Source organism: Martes martes, assembly GCF_963455335.1.
Source record: "Martes martes genome assembly, chromosome: 7".
Classification (NCBI taxonomy): domain Eukaryota; kingdom Metazoa; phylum Chordata; class Mammalia; order Carnivora; family Mustelidae; genus Martes; species Martes martes.
Genome location: NC_137894.1, coordinates 44,419,904 through 44,441,348, shown reverse-complemented (window position 1 = coordinate 44,441,348; position 21,445 = coordinate 44,419,904). Strand labels below are relative to the sequence as shown.

Sequence of the window (21,445 nt, the reverse complement as noted above, 5' to 3'; positions counted from 1 at the left end):
GGCTTCTCCACACCTAGAATTTCTGTTTCCATTGGTTTTACATGTTGGGCTTTACTAGTTGAGAAGTTTGAAAACTGGATCTATGTCAGTCATCTTATTTAAAATGAGACAACTAGTGGTGCCTGGATGGCTCTATCGATTAAGCATTCAACCCTTGATTTCAGCTCAGGTCATGATCCCAGGGTCGTGGGATCGAGCCCCATATCGGGCTCTGCGCTCAGCGGGGAGTCTGCTTGAGATTCTCTTTCTCCCTCTGTTCATCCCCACCGTGCTCACTCTCTTTCTCTCTTTAACTAAATAAATAAATTAAAAAAAAAGAAACCGAAACGAGGCAACTAAGGTCCAGAGAGGATGATTGATTTACTCTCCATCACGTAGATTAAACCCGGGTTGTGGAACTCCCTCAGGAGTTCCATGCTGGAAGCATTGGATGTCCTGTAAGGATCTTACCTTACAGTCTACAATGTATATCTAGGTCTCTGCCAGCAATGGCACTGGCTATAGTGGGGCACGGTCACTAAATATTTCCATGAATTTGGGTTGATTTTACACTCTTTGGCGGTATTGGTTTTCTGAGTTTTAACACTCAGTCACTGAAGAGTGACAGAATCTAGGTATGTGACCTGGGGGGAGCCGAGGAGAGACAGCAGGGTTTGTCTGTATCCCTAAAGCAGGAAGGCCCAGTCTTCTCTCCCAAGGACAGTTCCTCCCCATCTCACCTCCCTGCATTTATCCCTGCCCTCCTCAGCCTCCCAGCCTAGGTCCCACTCTTATGAATTCCTGCTTTGGATGAGTTGATAAGGGATTTGGCCATAACCCTACCCCACCACCTCACCACTTCCAGCAACAGGCACGTGCGTGCACGCGCACACACATACACACACACACACACACACACCCCAACACACATCCTCTGCTCCATTTCATTAGCTGGATGATTCTCTGTTAAAAAGCTCCAGAACTGTAAGGAATACTACTTTAAAGAAATTCACTGTGGGGGCAGAGGTGCCCGAACTCTTACCAGTCGCGGCTCACTGCCTGTGCGTGAGACCGAGGGAGCTGGTCTGTGTGTCTGCATGGCCTTTTGCAGTTTACAAAGTGTGTTTGCTTCCATCTTCGTGTGTGAGCCTCACAGCAGCCTCCTGTAGGCAGGGGTTACCCTCATTTTACAGAAGAGGAAGCAGAGGCTCAGAGAGTTTATGACTTATCCCGAGTATGACAGCTCTCTCAAGGAAGTGGCTACCAGATCCCAGACCACCTGATTCCTGGGATCCCACATCCCAGCTGTAGACAAGTGGCTGTCAGGTCTCAGGACGGGCACTCTGCTTCCACAGGCCTGCCCTAAAAGTCTACAGTCACCTGTGACTGAGGTGGAAAGGAGCATTCGGGTTCAGGGGTCCACTGGTGACTTTTGTTTCTGTGGAACAAGTAAGTGAAAACTTGGGTTGATAGCTCTGTCATGGCCAAGTTCCCAGCACACTCTGGTGATGTTCAAGGATAGATCACACTCAGTCCTGCTTGGTTTTCAAAGTGGTCAAGATCCTGGCCTCCTGTCTCATCATCTCTCCCCAGGCTGCTGACTCCATTTTTTACCAGTTTCCCACCAACTCAAGATGAGGTCATCGAGGTCAGGAGTAAGGCTTTGGAGCCAGTTCTTTTGGGTTTAAATTCCAGCTTTGCCCCTTCCTAGCTGTATGACTGGGAAATTACTTCCCCTCTCTGAGCTCTAGGAGCTGCCTTATCTGTAAATGGGACAATTATGATACCTCCCTGATGGGATCACTAAGAGGACCCAGAGAGTTAATACATTCTAGAATGGTGCTTAGAATATAGCAAGAGGGGTGCCTGGGTGGCTCAGTGGGTTAAGCCTCTGCCTTCCGCTCAGGTCATGATCTCAGGTCCTGGGATTGAGCCCTGCATCAGGCACTCTGCTCGGCAGGGAGCCTGCTTACCCCGCCCTCCATCTCTCTCTGCCTGCCTCTCTGCCTACTTGTGATCTCTCTGTCAAATAGATAAATAAAATCTTTATAAAAAAATGAGTTTTTCCTGAAAAAAAAATATAGCAGGAAATAAATGGTAGCTGTTATTTTTTAAAAAGAGTGAAAAGTCTTTGTAAATAGAGCAAGATATAACTACAAAATAATAACGATCGGTTGTTGTTGTTGTTTTTAAATAAACTGGAGAATCTTCCAAGGATGCTGTCAATTCTGAAAATAATGCTGAAGTTCCTTCCTGGAAATTGCCTTCTGTGCCAGACTGCAAACCTTATGAGACAATCGGACACATTATGGTCTCATTCTATGAAACTTCAGTTAACTATAATCCTCTGCCAAGTGGAATTATGAGCATGTGTATATGTGTGACCTTTAAATAGGCAGATTAAAAGAAAACAAGATGGTATCAGGAATCTAGTTCATATTTTAGGGATAAGGCCCCAGTTTCTCACACCTATAGGTCAGTTTACAGCCTTCTCCAATGACAGATGAAAAGATATGTTCTGACAAATTTGCCTCATCTATGTATCTACCATTCATTCATTCAAAATATTTACTGACAGTTACATGCAGATTACTGTGATAGATGCTATTGAAGACATGACAGTGGGAGAACTTGAAGACCTTTCAAGATCTGTTAATCTTCAAAAACATATTTGATCAAAGCACATATACAGGATCTTATTCATTACCAGGGAAGGTAAAGCTGATTCACATTCTCAACAAGAGTGCCCAAATAAAAAAGGAATTTCTGATGAACTTTGTTACTAAAACATTTTTTAAAATCAGGTCATCCTTTCCTCCAAACACTATGTATGGTTAGTCTGTGCTGAGCTGTGATCTTTCCACCAGATCTGGCTCCTAAGTGTGACATTGGAGGCTGCTGGTGTCATTCTCTCCAAGACCCCCGGGCTTGGCTCCTCTTCTGTAAATTGCAGTCAGTAATACCCGTCCCCAGGGTCTTCTTAGGGATTTGGTGAATATGAAATAAGAGAAGACACATAAAACCACTTTGTAAATCATAATGCTACTCTTTCTCATTTATTATTATCATTCAAGAAAGAAGTCATTCAATGGATATTTATTAATTTGTGTTTGCTCACCATTCTGCCTTTACCAAAGTATGAAACAGTTTCCTAGGTCCAGATTTCCAGCAAGAAGGTCCAGAATCTTCTCGATGAAATGAATTTTGGGGTGCCCAGGATTCCATTAAGTAGTAGTCTGGGGGCTTGCTGTAAGTTTTTCTAAAGTACTGCTTCTCAAACTTTAATATGTGGGTGACTCACATGGGAGGTCATGTTGACATGCGGATTCTAATTCAGTAGTGCTGGCATGGGGTCGGAAATTCTGCTTTTCTAACCACCTCTGGGTGAAGTCAATGCTGCTGGTCCAAAGTTCTCACTATGAGGAGCAATGTTCTCGGGGGTACAGGGTTCAGTGGTGAGCAAAGGAGAGGAAGTGCAGCCCAGGGCCCTGGGAGGGAGATTTCCAGGAAGGTTGTGTTGAGAGCTGTGATTACAACTGTCTGCCCCTCTTTCCTTCCATTAAAAAGATTATCCACCATGACCAGGTAGGATTCATCCCTGGGTTACAAGGATGGTTCAACATTCGCAAATCAAACAATGTGATAGAACAAATCAATAAGAGAAGAGAGAAGAACCACATGATCCTCTCCATTGATGCAGAAAAAGCTTTTGACAAAATCCAGCATCCGTTCCTGATTAAAACGCTTCAAAGTATAGGGATAGAGGGAACATTCCTGAACTTCATCAAATCTATCTATGAAAAACCCACAGCAAATATCATCCTCAATGGGAAAAAGCTTGCAGCCTTCCCATTGAGATCAGGAACACGACAAGGATGCCCACTCTCACCACTCTTGTTCAACATAGTATTAGAAGTCCTAGCAACAGCAATCAGACAACAAAGAGAAATAAAAGGTATCCAAATTGGCAAGGAAGAAGTCAAACTTTCCTTCCCATCCCCATCTGGAACAGGCTGTTATCTTCCTGGGCTGTATCTTTGCTCTGCATTTCGGAGGAAGAAAATGTGCCTTGTGAATGCTTGGGGGAAGGAGGAGGAAGGAAGGAGATTGCACCATCTCAGAGGGTAATTGCCCTATCTAGGTGACGAGCTGCATTTCCTCATGGCTGGGCAGTGATCTAGAGAGAGCAGAATGAGCCAGTTCCCACCTTCAGCATCCAAAGATCAACAGCAGAATCATAATGCAGTGCAGACCAGAACTTTTAACTTTGCCAGTCCTGGAGGTGGTTGAAAAATGTGAACTTAAAGTGTTTTGGAGAAGGGAAGGACTGAGGAGTAAGCAATCGGGATACTCCGCCTGCTTCTTTCTGCATCCCTCTGACACATTTTGTCACCCTCTAGTCCCAGCTTTCCAACTCTGGGTGTCCTCATGCTGACCTCTGGCACCCCAAACACCTCCACTGCAGGGCCCATCTTGTTCTGCTTTCTCCTGGGTACCCCAGTTCTCCCCACTCCCAGTTCACCCCTTCTTCTCGTTTGTATCAAAATTTCCTTTTTCTTCCCCAGCAGGGCTGAATTCTGCCAGTTGGTAGGAAAGTAATCTAATTCAACTAATTTAGGACTGCATGACTGCTAAGTGAACTAGCCATTTTTTACTTATGTTTTTATGAGCTGTGACGCAGGTGGACTCCTACTTCTGTCTCACCAGAGCCTCGGCCACAGGAAAGCCTGGGGCTTTGTAGAGGTCTCTTTTGCTATGGATATTGATACCTCAGGAGTCTGAGTATGGGAGGAGCTGTGGGGACAAAACTCAGGCATACCTGGTTGAAGGGGTGTCTGTGCAAGGAGCGAGGTTTCCTCTGCCTCTGTAGCAAAAAGCAGGAAGGTGCGTTGTAAAGGGAAATTCGCTGTAGAGGGTATGGTGTGTGGTTTTCCGCTGAGTCTTATGGGGCTTTCCTGTGTGTGTGTGTGTGTGTGTGTGTGTGTGTGTGTGAGATTCTACTCTAAGGCCTTGTGTGCAATTTCTTTTTTATTTAGCCACGGTCATGGGTCTTACTTTGCTAAAAATTTAAGAAAGAAAGAATGAAAAGAAAAAGAGCTCTGCTACCAGAAAAAGTTTGGAAATCCTTGCCATCCTAGAAAGTCACCGAACAGGTGCTGAGAGACCCAGGGTCTCAGGCCGCTCCTGTGTGAATTGCTCTGTGACCTTGGGCAAGCTCTGAGTGTTTCCTTAACTGTCAGAGGTGTCCTTCCTCTCCCCTGTGGTTTGACCCTGCAGTTCGTGAGAAGCAGCTGTTGGCAGCTGTGGGAGCAGGATGGTCCCTCCCACTCCCCAGCTATGCTCTGGCCAGGGTGGGGTCTGACACCTAGCCTGTGGATCGGCCTGGACCCTGGTCCCAGCCTGGTCAGATAATTCCTCGGCTGGAGGGGAAGGGGAATTGACCAAATTACTTTCCATCTTACTTGCTGCTGGGATCATGAGAAAGTTCCTTACAGAACAGAGAGGGACCGGGTGGGTTGTCAGCAGAGTATACATGAAATGCTTCTGAGCTGAGTTTAGTGTGTGTCAAAGAGGGGCCTACTGTGTACCCCGTGTGAGCTTAGGCATCCTGGAAGTAAAGAGGGGCTCAACAAAACAGCTCTGTCCTCAAAGAGCACGGGAGAGGAGACACATAGCATGTTTAGAAAAGAGATTTGCGAGGGTGCCTTCTTCGAATATGTTGTGGTTCTTACATGAGTCGGGACCTGCCCCTTGCTCCCGCTGCCTCTCGGTGTCCCTGGTGCCTACACTCCAGACTCAGTTACACAACTCACATGCACTGAGCATTAAGAAATGTCAAAAGCACAACAGCTCTGGTGATCCGGGGACCCTTCTCTGTGTGTAAATAAAGCTCACCAGCCAGACCCAGCGTCCAGCAGGATACCCCGCAGAGCCCTGACCTGCAGGAAATGGTACAGTGGCAGAAGACCTAAGGGAGACAGTCTGTCCCCTGGCTGTCCTGAGCTCTGATGGGTCAAGACGTGGCCTGGCTTCTCACTCTACTCTGGAGGGAAAGCTGGAACCTGCCAGCTCTCAAGATAAGCCAAGAATGTACCCGTCTGGCCAGTCTGTGGCCTGTGTGGGACACGAGTGGAGCCCTTGTGGGGACGGGTGACTGCTCTGTTGGCCTGTTTCCCTAAGGGTAGAAGTGATTTTATGAGATACTAAGGGGGCAAGAAAGAGCAGCCTGCAACCACGGGGAAAAACATCTGCTCTGAATCAGGATATTCATTGTCTGATTTATTCATCCTTCACATTCAGAAACCATTCACCGGGCAATAAGGTTATGCCAGGCTCCTTGTATTTCTCTAATTAAGATTTCTCAGCAGTCCTGCAACTTAAGTGTATTCTTTCCATTTTGCAGGTGAGGAAACTGAAGCCCAGAGAGCTAAAATTGAGGTCATATTTCTGACCTCAGTGTTTGTATGTTTATCATACGGCACAAGCTGTTCTGAGCCCTTAGATCTGTCAATATGGGTAATCCTCATCTGGGAGGTGACTGTCATAACATCTTACTGATGAAGAGACGAGGCACGGAGAACTTAAGAAACCACCCAAGTCTCCAGAGCCAGCTAGTAACAGAACCGTGCTGGTGTCCTGGGGTCCTTCCCGGATCCAAGCCCCCTGCTCCCTCAGAGCGCTGCTGGCTAACCTCTGGCCCTCTGTGACTGCAGCATGGGTCACGTGCGCAAGGATGAGGCTACACTGAAGCAGCTGGTGAGGGAGGCCTGGCGGGTGGATTTCTAGAGGGAAGAGGCCTTGAGCTGGAGGACTGTTCTAGATTGCAATTTGGCTTGATGGAGGTAAAAATGAATCACATTAGATGTGACCCGTACCCTTCCTCTGTTCTGACAATTAGGTTCAGAGGCAACGTTCCAGGCCGACTTAGAGCAGCCGAGTTAGAGGAATTGAGGAGTGGCAGCCTCGAGGGCGCCGGGTAGCTGGTAATTGGGGTTGGTGATGACAGGAGGTGGCAAAGCCGCAACTCTGAGCCACTTGCCCAGCAGAGTTTCTGGCTTCTGCTTGGGAGACAGGGAGGGGTGGGAGGAGGGTTGAGAGAGAAATCTGTTTCCAAGGGGCCTTGGACCTGTTCCTCCACCCCCACCCTACCTCCAGGCTTGTGGGAGACTGGGTGTGGACCTAAAGTCAAATCCCTTCGAGGGTGGGGAAGAGGGGATGGGCCACCTATGAGCTGGGGACAGAAGGGGGATGGAAGCGTCACCATTTTATTCCTGTGGGAAATGGCTCCTTCTCTGAGATCCATCATCTTGGCTATTGGGATGAACCTTAAGTGTTTGGGTTCTGTCTTGGACCTTTAACAGTTTGGAGGCTGTGAAACGGGCCGAGTTCTGTCTTTGCAGGTGTGCTCCCCAGCTCACTGTCTTTCTCTTGCTGGAGGGATGGTGACACAGAACCACTTACAGTTAGTTCTTCCTGTTCGTGTGTGTTGGGGTTGGAGACAACACAGGATAACAGGCACATAGACAGAATTGAAAAATGAAGGTAGAAGATCCAAAAACCACATGCCCTCCAAAGATTATGATTCATCAAATTTGTGGTAAGGCTTGGGGATCTGCATTTGAAAGACTTTGTTTGTTTGTTTGTTTAGAGCAGAGGGAGGGGCAGAGGGAGAGAGAGAAGCCCAAGTAGGTTTCATGCTGAGTGCAGAGCCCGGCAGGGCACTTGATCTCACAACCCATGAGGTCATGACCTGAGCCAAAACCAAGAGTTGGGCGCTGAACTGACTGAGCCACCTAGGCTCTCCATTTTTTAAAAAGGTTTTTATTTATTTATTTACCTATCTATCTAGTTATTTATTTATTTATTTATAGACAGAGTGAGAGCACAAGTGGGCATCTGTATTTTAAACGAGCTCCCCAGATAATTCTGAAACACCCCCAAGTCTGAGAACCACTGGTGTGATGGAAGGAGGAAGGAAATACACCCAAGATCTAGGCCCTCACAGTGGTCATCACTGACCACAAAGATAACAAAAAGGAAATAAGGTAATGTCATTTTCATTTTCTGAAATGAGGAAGGGTATCAGTTTTTCAGGGTAACCAGACAACTTCATGGAGCTGATTTCTGAAAGAAAGCCATTAGGCGTATCCTGGGACAAAGGATGCTAAATGACATGATGGATAATTGGGAGGCAGGAGAGATGCTTTGTGTCCCTCAAGGGTCTGTTGTGCCAGCCACCCCGCAGCTGTGGCCCCTGTAGGGGGCACCAGGCCCACTCTTCATTAGGACTTGCTCACTCTGAGATGCCATCCCTCCCTGCAATCAGCGGGGAGGGGGGCATTGCCAGGAGGAAAGTGAGGTGACTTTGAGGAAAGGAGCACATGTGGGGGGTGAGAGATGGCGGTGGTTCTTCTGGGCCTGCACAGTGAATCTGAAGGTATAGCCTGAATCAGGTCCCTAGGTAACCAACCAAGTGAAGAGTTTCACCCCAGGGCTCAAGCCACTTCCCTTCATGGTGCCCCTAAAGCACAGCATCTGGGTGATTGAAGTGACAGGGGGAGGGAGAGGTAAAGGGGAAAAACTGGTTACCACCACCCGATGCTGAGAAGACCTGAAACTCCTCTGTAGACAACCCAATCAGTTGGGGAAAATATTTGCAATGTATATGACAAATGAATACCACAAATACATAAAGAGCTTTCATAAACACTAAGAGAAAGGCCAACACTCCAGTAGAAAAATTAGCAAAGCATATGTGAGTATGCAGTTCAGATCACCCATAAACATAGGAAAGATATTCATTCTCACTAATAATCAATTACAAGTCAATTACCTTCTTTTTACAAGTTAATTAACTTCATTCAGGTTAAAACAACAAATGCAATATCATCTTTGCATTATCTAGATGGTAAAGCCGAAAAAAGTAATGAGCCAGTATTTGGCGAGATGCATATAGTGGGAAATGCAGGGGTTGACAATATTTATGGCTGTTAGGAATCTTAATAGCACAGTCTTTTTGGAGAATAATTTGTGAACATGAAAAACCTTAAAAATGTACATAACCTTTGGCTAAGGACTCTATTTCCTGGAATTTATCTTAAGAAAATCAGGGACATATACAAAGATTTATATGTAAGGGTATGTAGAACAGTGTTACTAATTACATTAACAGTTGGAGGTAAAATAGATGTCCAAAATTAAGAATTTGCTTTTAAAACCATAGTTTATCTGTACAATGGGTGATTAGGTAGCCATTTAAAATCAGGTAGTCAAAGAATTTTTAATTATGTAGGAAAATGTGAAGTGGATATATTGTTAAGTGAAGCATGTAAAAAAGCAGGTTCCAAAATAGTACTTAAGGTATCGTTCCTGTTATGTTAAAAAAATTAAGAAACCAATAGAAAATACTATGTGATGCACTGAAAAAAATCCAGAGAGCAGACACCAAATAACAATGATTGTCTCGGGAAGGCGTGATTAAGGAGTTTTTAGTCTCCTCTTTGTGCTTTTCTGTGTTTGCTTTCTTTTCTCTTAGATAATGAACATGCTGCTTTTGTAATAAAAAAAAAAAAAATCCCAGGAACATGTTCTTTTTTAAGTGACTCTGCCAGTAATGCTCCTGCTACATTGAGGGCTGGCTGTGGGTGATCACTTCACCACACTTCCTGCTGCCTCCATTTAAATCTTCCTTTCTCCAATCTCTGCATCCTCGCTGACATCTGTTGTTTCCTGAGTTGTTAATTTTAGCCATTGTGTGAGGTGGTATCCCATTGTGGTTTTGGTTTGTGTTTCCCTGATGCCAAGTGATGTTGAGCTTTTTTTCATGGGTCTGTTAGCCATTTGGATGCAGAGAGAGAGAGGAGCACTCTTACACTGTTGGTGGGAATGCAAACTGGTGCAGCCCTTTTGGAGGTTGGAAAACAGTACGGAGGTTCCTCAGAAAGTTCAAAACAGAACTATCCTATGACCCAGTAATTGCACTGCTAGGTGTTTATCCACAGGATACAAATATAGTGATTCAAAGGGGCATATGCACCCCAAAGTTGATAGCAGCGGTGTCCATGATAGCCAAAATACGGAAAAAGCCCAGATGTCCATTGACAGATAAATGGATAAGGAAGACGTGGTATATATCTAAGATGGACTATTACTCAGCCATAAAAAATTAATGGTACCTTACTATTTGCAGTGACGTGGATAGAACTAGAGGGTATGATGCTAAGCGGAATAAGTCAGAGAAAGGCAAATACATATGATTTCACTCCTGTGTGAAATTTAAGAACTAAAACAGATGAACATAGGGGAAGGGAAGGAAAAATAAAATTAGACAAAAACAGAGAGGGAGGGAAACCATAAGAGACTCTTAACTGTAGGAAACAATCCCCCTTGCTGGAGGGAAGGTGGCTGGGGGTTGGGCTAACTGGGTGATGGACATTAAGGAGGGCACTTGATGTAATGAGCACTGGGTGTTATATGCAACTGATGAATCACTAAATTCTATCCCTGAAACTAATAATATGGTACATATTAACTAAATGGAATTTAAATAGAAAATTTTTTAAAATGAAAAAAAATTTCCTTTCTGCAAGCCCTGGCTGCCTCCTTGCTGTGTGCTGAGTGCTGAGTGGGGTCTGTGAGAGTTCTTACTCTCCAGGTTCTTAGGGGCTGGTTAGCTGTGAAAGGCTAAGGTCTAGATCATTTGCTATAGACATGCCTTTAGCCTTTGGTGTGTTCAGCATTTTGCTGGATATAAAGATGGTATAAGGGGCATCTTGCTAAGAGTGCCTGAGATCTGGTTTTCTTGCCCAAAACCCTAATCCTCTTCTTTCTTTGGAAATTTATTTGGTTAACACGGGACTGATAATTCTTGTAGCCTCAGCGCATGGCTGGGCCCTGTGTTGTGGGAAACTGAGAAGTCACCATCTGTATCTCAAAAGGATAGATCCATGTGACTTACTGACCTGCATCAGAGAATCCTAAGAGGGCCAGCTGGGATGGAGCTACCTCCATCCCTATGGACCCGAACAAGACATCTGGTCTAACTCTTCATTTTTCAGAGAAGAAAACTGAGGCTCCAAGAGAGAAGAGAACTTGGTAGTTGGTAACAGAGCCAGGACCCCTAAACGTGTGCTCTGCCCACAGTCAGCCCTGAGTGTTTGGGAGATGTGATCTGGGCCATTGTCAAGTAATGGCAAGGAAGCAAACTTTGGGAGAAAAAATTCACTGAAATTCTGAGAAACAGAGGATGGCAAGGAACTGAGTGTATCAATGAAGAAGTTGCAACAAGAATTCCTAGGACATTAAGATCCAGGGGGACAGGGATGCCTGGGTGGCTCAGCTGGTTAAGCGTCTGCCTTTGGCTCAGGTCATGATCTCAGCCTCCTGGGATGGAGCCCCGCCTCGGGCTCCCTGCTCAGCAAAGAATCTGCTTTTCCCTCTCCCTCTGCCCCTCCTCCCTGCTCATTCTTTCTCTCTCTCTTTCAAATAAATTTTAAAAATCTAAAAAAAAAAAAAAAAAAAAAAAAAAGGATCCAGAGGTACAGAAGAGAACCAGCAAGAAATAACTGGTCATGATTCGTTCACACACCCACATTCACACACACAGACACACATAGTCAGTTCTCTGTAGAGCCACTTATTTGGTGTGAATTTTAGGAAAGTGGAAAGACCTTTTTATCTCCAAGGAATCTCTCCACTTGCCCACTGTGGTCCTAAACTTGCCACCTTAAAGTCCCCCTTGGTCAAGGACACTGTTAAAATGTGAATGTGTTTCTTTGGAAGGAGGTCAGATGAACCCTTGGGAATCCTTTAACACTTTCTGTGAGTTATGGAAAGGATCCCAGAGCAAGGTGGGCCACGGGGAGGTGAAGGTTCACAGGAGACAGGATAGGCACAGAACTCTGCACTCGAGGGGATTCTAGAAGATGAACTGCTTATTTTGCCCTTTCTTGAGGATGAACTTGTACCCCCACAGGAATGGCAGAACCTCAGCCATCTTGGATTTTTCTGTCTTCCTTGGCAGTGCCGTTCTTGCTCTGCACAGTGAGCTCACACTTAAGTTCTCATCTCATATGGTCCAGTCTCCTGGGCTTGGCCAGGCTCTGAAGGCCAATGGGCTGACGTTTCTAGGATCGAGCTGGCTGACCCTTTCTGTGGAAGTTCTTTCACAAATCAAACGTACATCTGATTGTCAGGAACCAGGTGGTGAGAAGGGGGCCCAGCCCAAGTGAACATCGTTGTCTGCTGACCTCTTACTCTTGCCTTCCTTCCGCTCCCACAGAGGAGAGGAGAGGGCAAGCATAGCGTTCTGATGTATGTTCTTGACAAAGTGGCCACTCGCCAGCAAGGACGTGAGGTAGAGAGGTAGTGACTTGGGGCCTCCACAGAGTACAGCATTCGTGTCCCCCTCTCTGCTTTTCCAGCTTTGGTGAACTGTTTCCCCTTTGCCCATCTGGATCCAGCTTTTTCTGCTAGGCCTGGTTCAAATCCTGCCAGCTCCACAAGGCTCTTCCAGACCCCCCTCCCCGTCAGGTGGTAGCTGTCCTTCCCTGCAGCTTCTGTTTGCCCACTCACTTGGCCATGACGCATGTTCCTCTTACACACACCCATGCCGTGTTTCTTTTTTCCTTAATGTGTGTTTCATCTCCCCAGTTGACTATAAGTCCTTCAAGTTGTGGAATGTGTTACGCTTAGAGCACTTAGGACACTGATTGACAAGTGAGGAATGGAGGAATGAGTGAGAGAAGGGATGGAGACATGAGTGGGCCCTCAGGTGGATGGTGGGGGGGAATGGGGTTGGGGAGACAGGAGGTGAGTGTGTGGAAGGCTCCAGACCTAACACTATATTATGTAACCCACATCATGTCGGCATCCAGAGCCTAGACTCTATACTGGGGGATATGCCAGAGGACACTGAGCTGTATTTTCAGTCAAAACTGTTCTCTGTATAGCCAAGTCCAGCTTAAATCAGGTCTCACTTACTTCACGTCTTGGTCTTGTGGGCTCAGGTTCATTTGACAACACCACCAAAATGTGGTTATACTTAAAAATAGATTCTGAAAAGTAATCATACCTCAGCCTGACTGGGCTGTGCTCAAAAATTCCTTCCTTTTCATGCTTTAGGAGTTTTTTTTTTCTGACAGGATTTAAAAAAAAAAAAAGGCAAACAAAACAGGCCAGAGGAAGGAAGTTAGCCTGCAGGGAATCAAGTGAGCTAACCTGCGAACCCAGCTGCCATTGGCCAGCATGAGCAGACACCTGTGACTCTGTGGACGGGGGCCACTGGTAGGTCAGGGCTCAGCTCCCTGATGTGGTCCCTTATTCTTATCCTCTGTGTATTCTTTACTGTTGACCCTGAGTTTGGCTTGGGTGGAGTGACTTCTTGAAAGACTAGATAATTTTGAGAAGCGTTGGTGTTTTCTGCTTATCTCTCGCTCACTCTCTTTTTTTCCCCACTCAACAGTTTGGAAATGTTTGGGGACCAGCAAAGGGCATGTTTTCACGTTGTACAGGGTGCTTCTCCAGTTGTGTTTCCTGGATCTCTCGGGGTTCTACGAAGCCTGTTAGGCATCAGGGTGTGGGCTCTGAGTCCGTGGGCTCCCAGTGTCCCTCCTCCCAAAAAGAAGTACTGCTTTTTATCTTTTTTACATATTGGGCTTCTGGGCAAGATGTATTGGAGAGAGGGTTCCACCCTTCACACAAATTTTAAGCACCAACGTCAGAAGACTATGAAGACATTGGCAACATGGTCAGAGAGGAGAAACGGGTTCATCGGCCCGCGGGCTTGTCTTGCCTGCTGGCAGAAACAGCCATTTGAAGGGCTCTGGGTGCTCTGGTGTTCACACTTCTGGTGCTGATGTTTCTGTCCACTCGAGAGTCTCCACTCGCCTCAGGCTGGCTTGGAGGCTGCTCCTGGGCGCCTCGTACTCCTTGCTTGTCCACCTAGTTCCTGATGCACTGCCCAGCTGGCTTTTGGTAAATTTTTGCTCCTTACCCTTATCTCTGGGGCCCAGAATTCTGACCTGTTTCCTGCTCTGATTTCTGGCAATTTTTTATTTCTTCGCCCTATTTTGGCTTCCTGGCTCTCTAATTTCTTGCCTGGCCCTTGAGTAACTGTGTCCCAGGTGTCTTCTGTCTTCCTGGATGCGGGCATCACACGGGAACCCTGCTTTTCATCTGCCATGGCCCTCCCCAGCATTATCTGTTTTTAAGCTGGGATCTGAGGATCCAGTTCATTGGGGCTGAATCAGGTTCAAGGATAGGCTGGGTTGGAATGTGGGGACCAGAGTCTATTAGCTGGAAAGAAAAAAGAATTTACTTCCACGGAGAAGTTATGTTTCACATAGTGCTTTCATACACAGTCTCATTTCATTCTTGTTACAATCTGGTGAGACTGGGACATTCTTATGTCTATATTACACACAAGGGATGTGATTTACTGAAGGTAGAACTGGAAGTAGAATGCAGATCTTTGGATTCTAAATCCTGGGCTAGGGTAGAGGAGATAAGAATAGGTTGAGTGCCAAGGCAATGAGAAGGATCTTGTTCATGGGAATTAGAAGTGGCCTGACTAGGGGTTAGATGTGTTGGTAATGGGAGGGAGATAAGAGGCAGGGACAGCCACAGAGGCCCCACAGCCAAAGGTGGTCAGGCAGACAGGGGAGGTGGGGGGCTCCATGACACCATCCCCAGACAGGCTGTTGCTGTGGGAATGGGGTGTGTGTCCTCTGGGATCAAGCTGATCTGGTTCCTACTGACTACAGATTTGATCTGCTCCTGGCCCATGCCTTTTTTTGTTGTTGTTTTTAAATTTATTTATTTTGAGAGAGAGAGAAAGAGAGAACATACTGGGGAGGGGCAGAGGGAGAGAGAGAACCTCAAGCAAATTCCTCAAGCAGACTCCATGCTGAGCACAGTGCGGGACGTGGGGCTTGATGCCAGGACCCTGAGATCATGACCTGAGCCAAAATCAAGAGTCAGATGCTTAGCCAACTGAGCCACGCAGACGCCCCATGGCCCATGCCTTGCAGATATGTTAGCTCAAGGGCCTGTTCCCCCACCTGCTGGGCTGCCTTTGGGAAGGTCTTGACTGGAAGCATCTAAGCATTATACCTGCTCCTTGACCCTGAAAACTTGCAGGGTAATTCCAAAGGAATGGTGGCTCATTGTTCTGCAGTGTGGGAAGAGGAACTACAGTGACCCCTTGGGGGAAGTAGGAGGAGGAACCGGGTCTCCACATCCCTGTGCCTTGGAACACTTCCCATTCACTACCACTCCACACACATGGCATCTTGTCCCCGGGTTTACATTCTAGGAAGCCCTGCCTCATCTCTACCTTAATAAACTGGTGACTTTGGATCAGATTACTAAACTCATGGACACTTTACAGTTGACTGAGAAAGGAACTGAGTTAGGTCCGCTCTGTTCCTAGACCTTACAAAACATGTTGAGCAGCGTGCCAGAGCAAGTCTGGGTGGCTGCTACTTTCCATGGAAGATAGGGGTGGGTGGGCTGGTGATTTGGTCTCCTTGAGGCAGGTCATAATTGGTGCATTTTCTTTTGAAAATGAATACCAACAATAAAATAAAATAAAAAAAAAAACAAGTCTGCTTTTTAATTTTCACTGTCCCTGTGCAATTCTAAATACCAGTGATGAAATACTCCTCTTTTCTGGGGTAGGCCCCTCTCCCCACTGCTTGGTATGCTACCGAAGCTAGAGTCAGTAGATGTGGTTTTGTGTCCTAGCCCAGCTCTCAGGGCTGGCTCCCTGGCCCAACCACCAAGTTTCTTCCCTAAGCTTCTGTTTCCTTTTCTGTGAAATGGAACTATGAAGGAGACCTGCAAATATTAAAAGAGAGAATAAATATAAAATTAGCTTATAAAGAGAAAAGCTGGATATAAATGTTTTGGTATCCACATTGCTGTACAAAATCTAAATGGTGTGAGATCTGGGTCACGTTCAGGATGTTCTTCTTTGGCAGTGAAGAATTTGGGGGTGATCGAGCCAGGCTCTTCATGACGTTGAGAAGCTGGTGTTGGAGAGATAACATGGTTTTCAGCACCGAGAAACTGTTCTAGGTTTATGCCTTTTCATCTGATTCCTGGGCAGACAATAGGACATCCTCGTGGGGTACCACCCTGGGCCCTGCTGAGTTGCTGAACAAGGCCCATCTGTTTCACTCTTTATGCAGGCTCCTCCATCTTCCTGGGGTGCTGAGTGAGTGAGGAGCTGAGTCCTCTGGCTGGGAAGAGGGTTGTGTTCCTGACTTAATTACAGGAGAGTGTGCTGGCAGAATTATGGAGGCTAGTTGGTGTCTGGTGAATTGCATGCCCGTCACTAAACCGTGCTACGTGACTTCAATCCAGCCCCAGGCTTAGAGTCACACAGACACACACACACACACACACAGACACACACACATACACACACTCCGCCCCATGCCTCCTGCCCTTCTACAATGCTAGATGATAAAGTCCTTTCTCAGGCACCATTTATGACTTCTCTTGTGACACGGCCAGGCCAGGGTTTCTCACCCCTGCTTGACAAGGGAGGAAATTGAAGCCCAGGGAGTTGAGCTGTCCCGGGTCGGGGGTAGGGCTCTGACTAGAACCCACATGGAGAATAAAGGGAAAGCCTTTACTTCTGTTCAGTTTGTCATGGGCTCTTTGGAGCTTTCTGACTGAAGCTTTCTGAGATGAGACCTCAGGGGGCAGGTGGAGAAACACAAACCAAGAAGGCAGTGCCTTGCCCCAGCCCATGAGGCTCTGATGGCAGGACCAGGAGACTGCTGGCCCTTTGCAGCGTGAGACCATGGATTGGGTATTGACTGCAATGTTGGAGGGAAGGGGAAGGGGGAGGCAGGAGGATTGGAATATGCATGCTTTGCACATGTGTGTCAAAGTTTCAGCATTCCCAGAATTTCTGATTTAATATGGGTAATGATTTTCATTAGAGATTGGGTGGCTCCTCTCTGTTCCCTCTCTGGATGGCACCCCAGGTGGCTCTGTCCTAACCTAACCTGGTCTAGAGTAGCTCTCACTGCCTACCCTTTGCCCTCATAGCCTAGCTGGGCAACTTCTGTGCTGTGTGGCCTGAACCCCTGGCTTTGGAGCATCCTAATGGACAGGTGAGGGCCCATCCATGAGTCAATAGGGCATAACAGAGAGGCATCTCTGCTCTGATTTTTTTTTTTTTATACCTCCTCTCTGATTTTTGTATTTGCTGTGGATACAGTGACCAGGGTGAGCCTGAATGTAAACTTCTATTCCTGGTACCCCTAAAGCCTAGGGTCATCTTCTGTCTTGATTTGGAGCAGTTCAACACCAGACCTGTCAGGCAGAAATGGCCCTAGTGGGAGAGACAACACTCCTCTCCCTCCCTCCCATACTCCCCATCCTCCTTCCCTTGAATGTCAGATCGAAGAACCAAGGGAGAGGGTAATGAATACTGAAAAGGACAAGGAATAAAATGAGTAATAGCAGTGCGGTTTCTTCTTCCGTAAAATGCAGGGAATCAGAAGACTGAGGTAAGTGGGTTTCTCAGCCCCCGCTTGCACCAGTCACCTGGGAGGTTTTTAAATATCTCAGTTCCCAGACGGCAGCTCACCCAGACCCAGGAGATAGGAATATCTGGGGATAAGACCCAGGCAGCCAGTTTTGGAATCCCCTGGGTGATTCCGGTGTACAGCCAGTTGAGAACCACTCCTTGAAGGGTCAAGAGAGTTGGTTAACTGCGTAGGACAAAGATATCCCTGCATCTAGCTATGCACTAGAATCATGAGGAGGACTTTAAAAATGACACCGACTCCCTGGCCACACACAGCCCACCATGTAGATCAGTGACTTCCATGGTGTTTCTAGCTTGACCTTCAGAGGAACAGTAAACTAGTAACAGAATAGCTATCATCCATTAGACCTGACTGTGGGCTAGCATCGCAGATATTTCCAGTTACCACGAGTCCCTAGTAGGAAGTCATGATTCCCATTTTACAGATGAGGAAACTGATGCTCAGAGCAGGTAGCCACTTGCCCCAGGGGAGAGCGTAAGTTTCCTGAGTCCAGGCCTGTCTGCGCTGGAGTGCTGCTTTTGCTGCCCAAACCTCTCAGCCTAGGGGCTGGCCCTCATGGAGCTATTCTCCCCGCTTCCCAGTAATGGTCCACCAAGAAGGGCAAACTCATCAGTGGCCTAAGCTCTCCTTGGGCTCCCCTTGGACTCCCCAGGGCGGGTTGAATGGAGAATCCCTCCCCCAGGAAGAGAGGGGAGATGAGTGGTGTTGTTTGGTGTTTGGCTTCGTTATTCACCCACTCTCAAAATACCTGCTTTTGGTGGGAGGAAATGGCCTGTATATTAGGACTGACCCCCCAATCACCTCTCATAACCATAGCTGCTCTCAACAAGGAGAAAACTCAACCAGGATAAGCAGACACTCATTTGCTTTTTTTGAGACTTTGAGGAATTTTTAAGTCATGTCATACAGAAAAATGCCTCTGTTCCCCTCATAAGTCAAAGTGGGGAGCTATCTCAAGGTGACTTGAAATATTTCTCTCAGCTTTACAAAAATTCTGTGCCTCCACATCTGTGTTCTGTGAGCTTAAACAAAATGCTTAAAATCCTTAAGCTTTGGTTTCCCCATCAGTCAGCTGGAAGGAGTGAGCCCTGTCTACCCTGAGGGCTGCTGACGCCAGGCCCCTGAGATGTCAGAGAAAAGAAAAACATGGGCGTCCTGACATTGAGACTCACAGTTGCCTGGGACTGGAAGCTTTGTCAGGTGTTTGCTGCCTCTGACTGAGGGACCCGGTGTCCCTGAGGCCCAAAGTAGTTCCAGGGGACCAGCTGTGTTAGAGATCTCACTGACTGTGTTCACTCTGGCTTTGAGAGGACTGGCTTCCCTCCACCTGCGTCAACCCCTAGTGTGTAGACAGCTAGGAGCCAATATTCAGGGCATAAATAGCTGAAACTTTAGAATTAGTAGACAGTGTATTATAAATTTGGTTCCATAAAGCCATCCCTGCCCAGCCTAGACCAGCTCCCAGAACCTTCTCCTTCCCCAGAGCTTCCTCTGTACCTGTTGTCTGTGCCTTTGGTCCCTGCCCCTTATTCCATTGCACAGGGCCTGGCACAGAGCAGACACTCAGGCAGTGCTGAGTGAATGGAGGATGAGGGGTTGGAGAGTTACGGGAATATGTGTCTGGTGTCGTCTCTAAGGTGGTTGCCATAGAATGCTATTTAAGTGTTGGCATATCTATTCCTTGCTTGCTCTACTTGACTTTTTTTTTTTTTTCCACTTAGGTTTATTTTGAAGGCTCTCTCACTGAGAATTATTCTAGGAATGGAGTGGTTCAGATGTGATGCTATTTTCTGAGGTTGAGGCAAATATCTGGAGAATTTCATTGTGCATAACTCTTACCCCAGAGCCACTAAGAGAGTACATCCACTAAGAGAGTGGAATATGGTGCTCCCTTATTAAGCCATTAAACTGAACCTGAACACTTTCTGAGTTCTGTCTTAAGAAGTGGGTATTTTGGGTGAGAAAACATGGGGCACTTGTGGAAAATGATGGAAGAAGAGTGGGAGGACCCCAGAAGGGGGCGACCACTGGGTAGTCTCCGGGGACTTAGAGCTGCCCGCCTGCCTTGCCCATCTGAACTGAGATGGCAAACAGAAGGCTGCTGCCCTTCCCTGTAGAGTGGGCTGTCCTTGGAGCACTCAGGCTGGCTCAGGGCCACCTGCCATTGGGAGGGACACCATTTCATGGTTACTATATTGGTTCCCAGAGCGAAGCATTTCTAGGCTCAAACCTGAAGGGCACTAAGCACGGTCTTGACTTCTATAACTACTTAGTGGCTTTGTGGACAGTAGGCTGGGCCCCTGGCTTGGCCATTAACTCTGTGATGACCTCACACTTGTCACTTGACCTCTCCTATGCATCAGTTTTCTAACACTTTACAACTCTGTGGTCCCATTAGCCCTCTCACCATGGCGAGCTCCCACTTATTGTTATTAACAGTGTTAGACTGCCTCCATCCACCTGGCCTCCACCAATATTCCACCAACCCAGCCAGCATGTCCTCTGGCCTTGTCCTTACTTTAAGGGCATCACCCTCATCTTGGCTCTGCTCCCTTACTGTAGACCTGCTTTGATCAGGTCATTGAGATTGTATTTGTTGGGAGGAGGTCGGGAACAAAGGTAGAATAAGAATTTAGGGAATATGGAGATATCACAGTTATAAATGGATGAATTTGTACTTGTATCCAGATAAGGATGGAAATAATAACTATTACCATTAGTACTTTGACCATGCCGATCTGACCTTTATGTTTTTCCTTTTTAAACTTTACATGACATAATACAAGCTTCTGGACCCTGTGATTTTATCTAGTGGATACTGGACTCAGGTTCTAACTGAGACTTAGGAACGATGAGGCTGTGTCATCCTCATCAAATCAGTAACCTTCCAGGGCCTCAGTGGTCACATCTGTACACTGGGAATGACAATACTAACATTCATTCCTAGTAAAGGCGAAGGATTCATATGAACAAAAGGGAAGCCCAGGACTTGCCCCATCTCAGCCACGGTTAACAGGCAGGTGAGAATGCTGGCTGGTGGCATGATTTGTCCTACCCTCGCAGCATGACTCTGAATTAGTGTGGCCTGGGGGCTGGCAACTGGGTCAATTCCTGGATGGACATAGTAACAACCGTACTGTGCCGGTCTGTGTCCCCACAGCGGCCAGTTTGCCATTGTGAAGAAGTGCCGAGAGAAAAGCACGGGGCTGGAGTACGCGGCCAAGTTCATCAAAAAGCGGCAGAGCCGGGCTAGCCGCCGGGGCGTATGCCGGGAGGAAATTGAGCGGGAGGTGAGCATCCTGCGGCAGGTGCTGCATCCCAACGTCATCACGCTGCACGATGTCTTCGAGAACCGTACCGACGTGGTGCTCATCCTGGAGCTGTGAGTGGGTGCCCGGGACCCCTGGTGAGGGCGGGTAGGGTGCTGGATGGTGCAGCCACAGGTCCCAGAGGGCAGTAGCAAGCGGATGAAGTCAGTGGTGGGTTGTTTCCCTTGGTTACCGCCCCCCCCCCCCGCAATCTGGGTCAAAGTAGGTGGGTTTGCTGAGTAGTGGGCACAGGGCTAGAGTCTAGGTCTGGCTTTCATTGGACCCTGGGGATAAAAGGGAAGCAGTGGCTGGTGCTGGGGTCATTTCCTGGCTGGAGAGCTCAGGGGAGGATGTGGGGGGGGGGCGGGGACAGTGGGGGACGGGGTGTAAGAAGGTGGTGGGAGGGAAGGAGAGGCAGTCTGGGAGGGGTCTTCTCTATGAGGAGAAAAGCAGACATGCTCCAGGCTCCAGAGAGCCCTTCTCCAGCCCTTTCCTGAGAAGAAAATCTCCGCATTTGTGCTGTTTGATGCCTTCATTATCCTAATAATAGCTGTTATTGAGAGCGCCCCACCTCCACGGTAAGCCAACCTT

General features: G+C 47.2%; 1 protein-coding gene across 7 annotated transcripts in view; it reads left to right on the top strand.

Annotated features, from left to right (window-relative positions):
• DAPK2 (death associated protein kinase 2) overlaps positions 1-21,445 on the top strand; it is a 116,645-nt gene that overhangs the window by 43,937 nt on the left and 51,263 nt on the right. For 6 of the 7 annotated variants that reach the window (XM_080809308.1, XM_080809309.1, XM_080809313.1 and 3 more), the window contains one exon: positions 20,707-20,928. In XM_080809308.1, the coding sequence (XP_080665434.1) occupies positions 20,707-20,928 (222 nt within the window). Of the gene's footprint in view, positions 1-13,121; positions 13,264-20,706; positions 20,929-21,445 lie in introns of all 7 variants that reach the window. The other variant, XM_080809311.1, reaches the window with a different exon arrangement.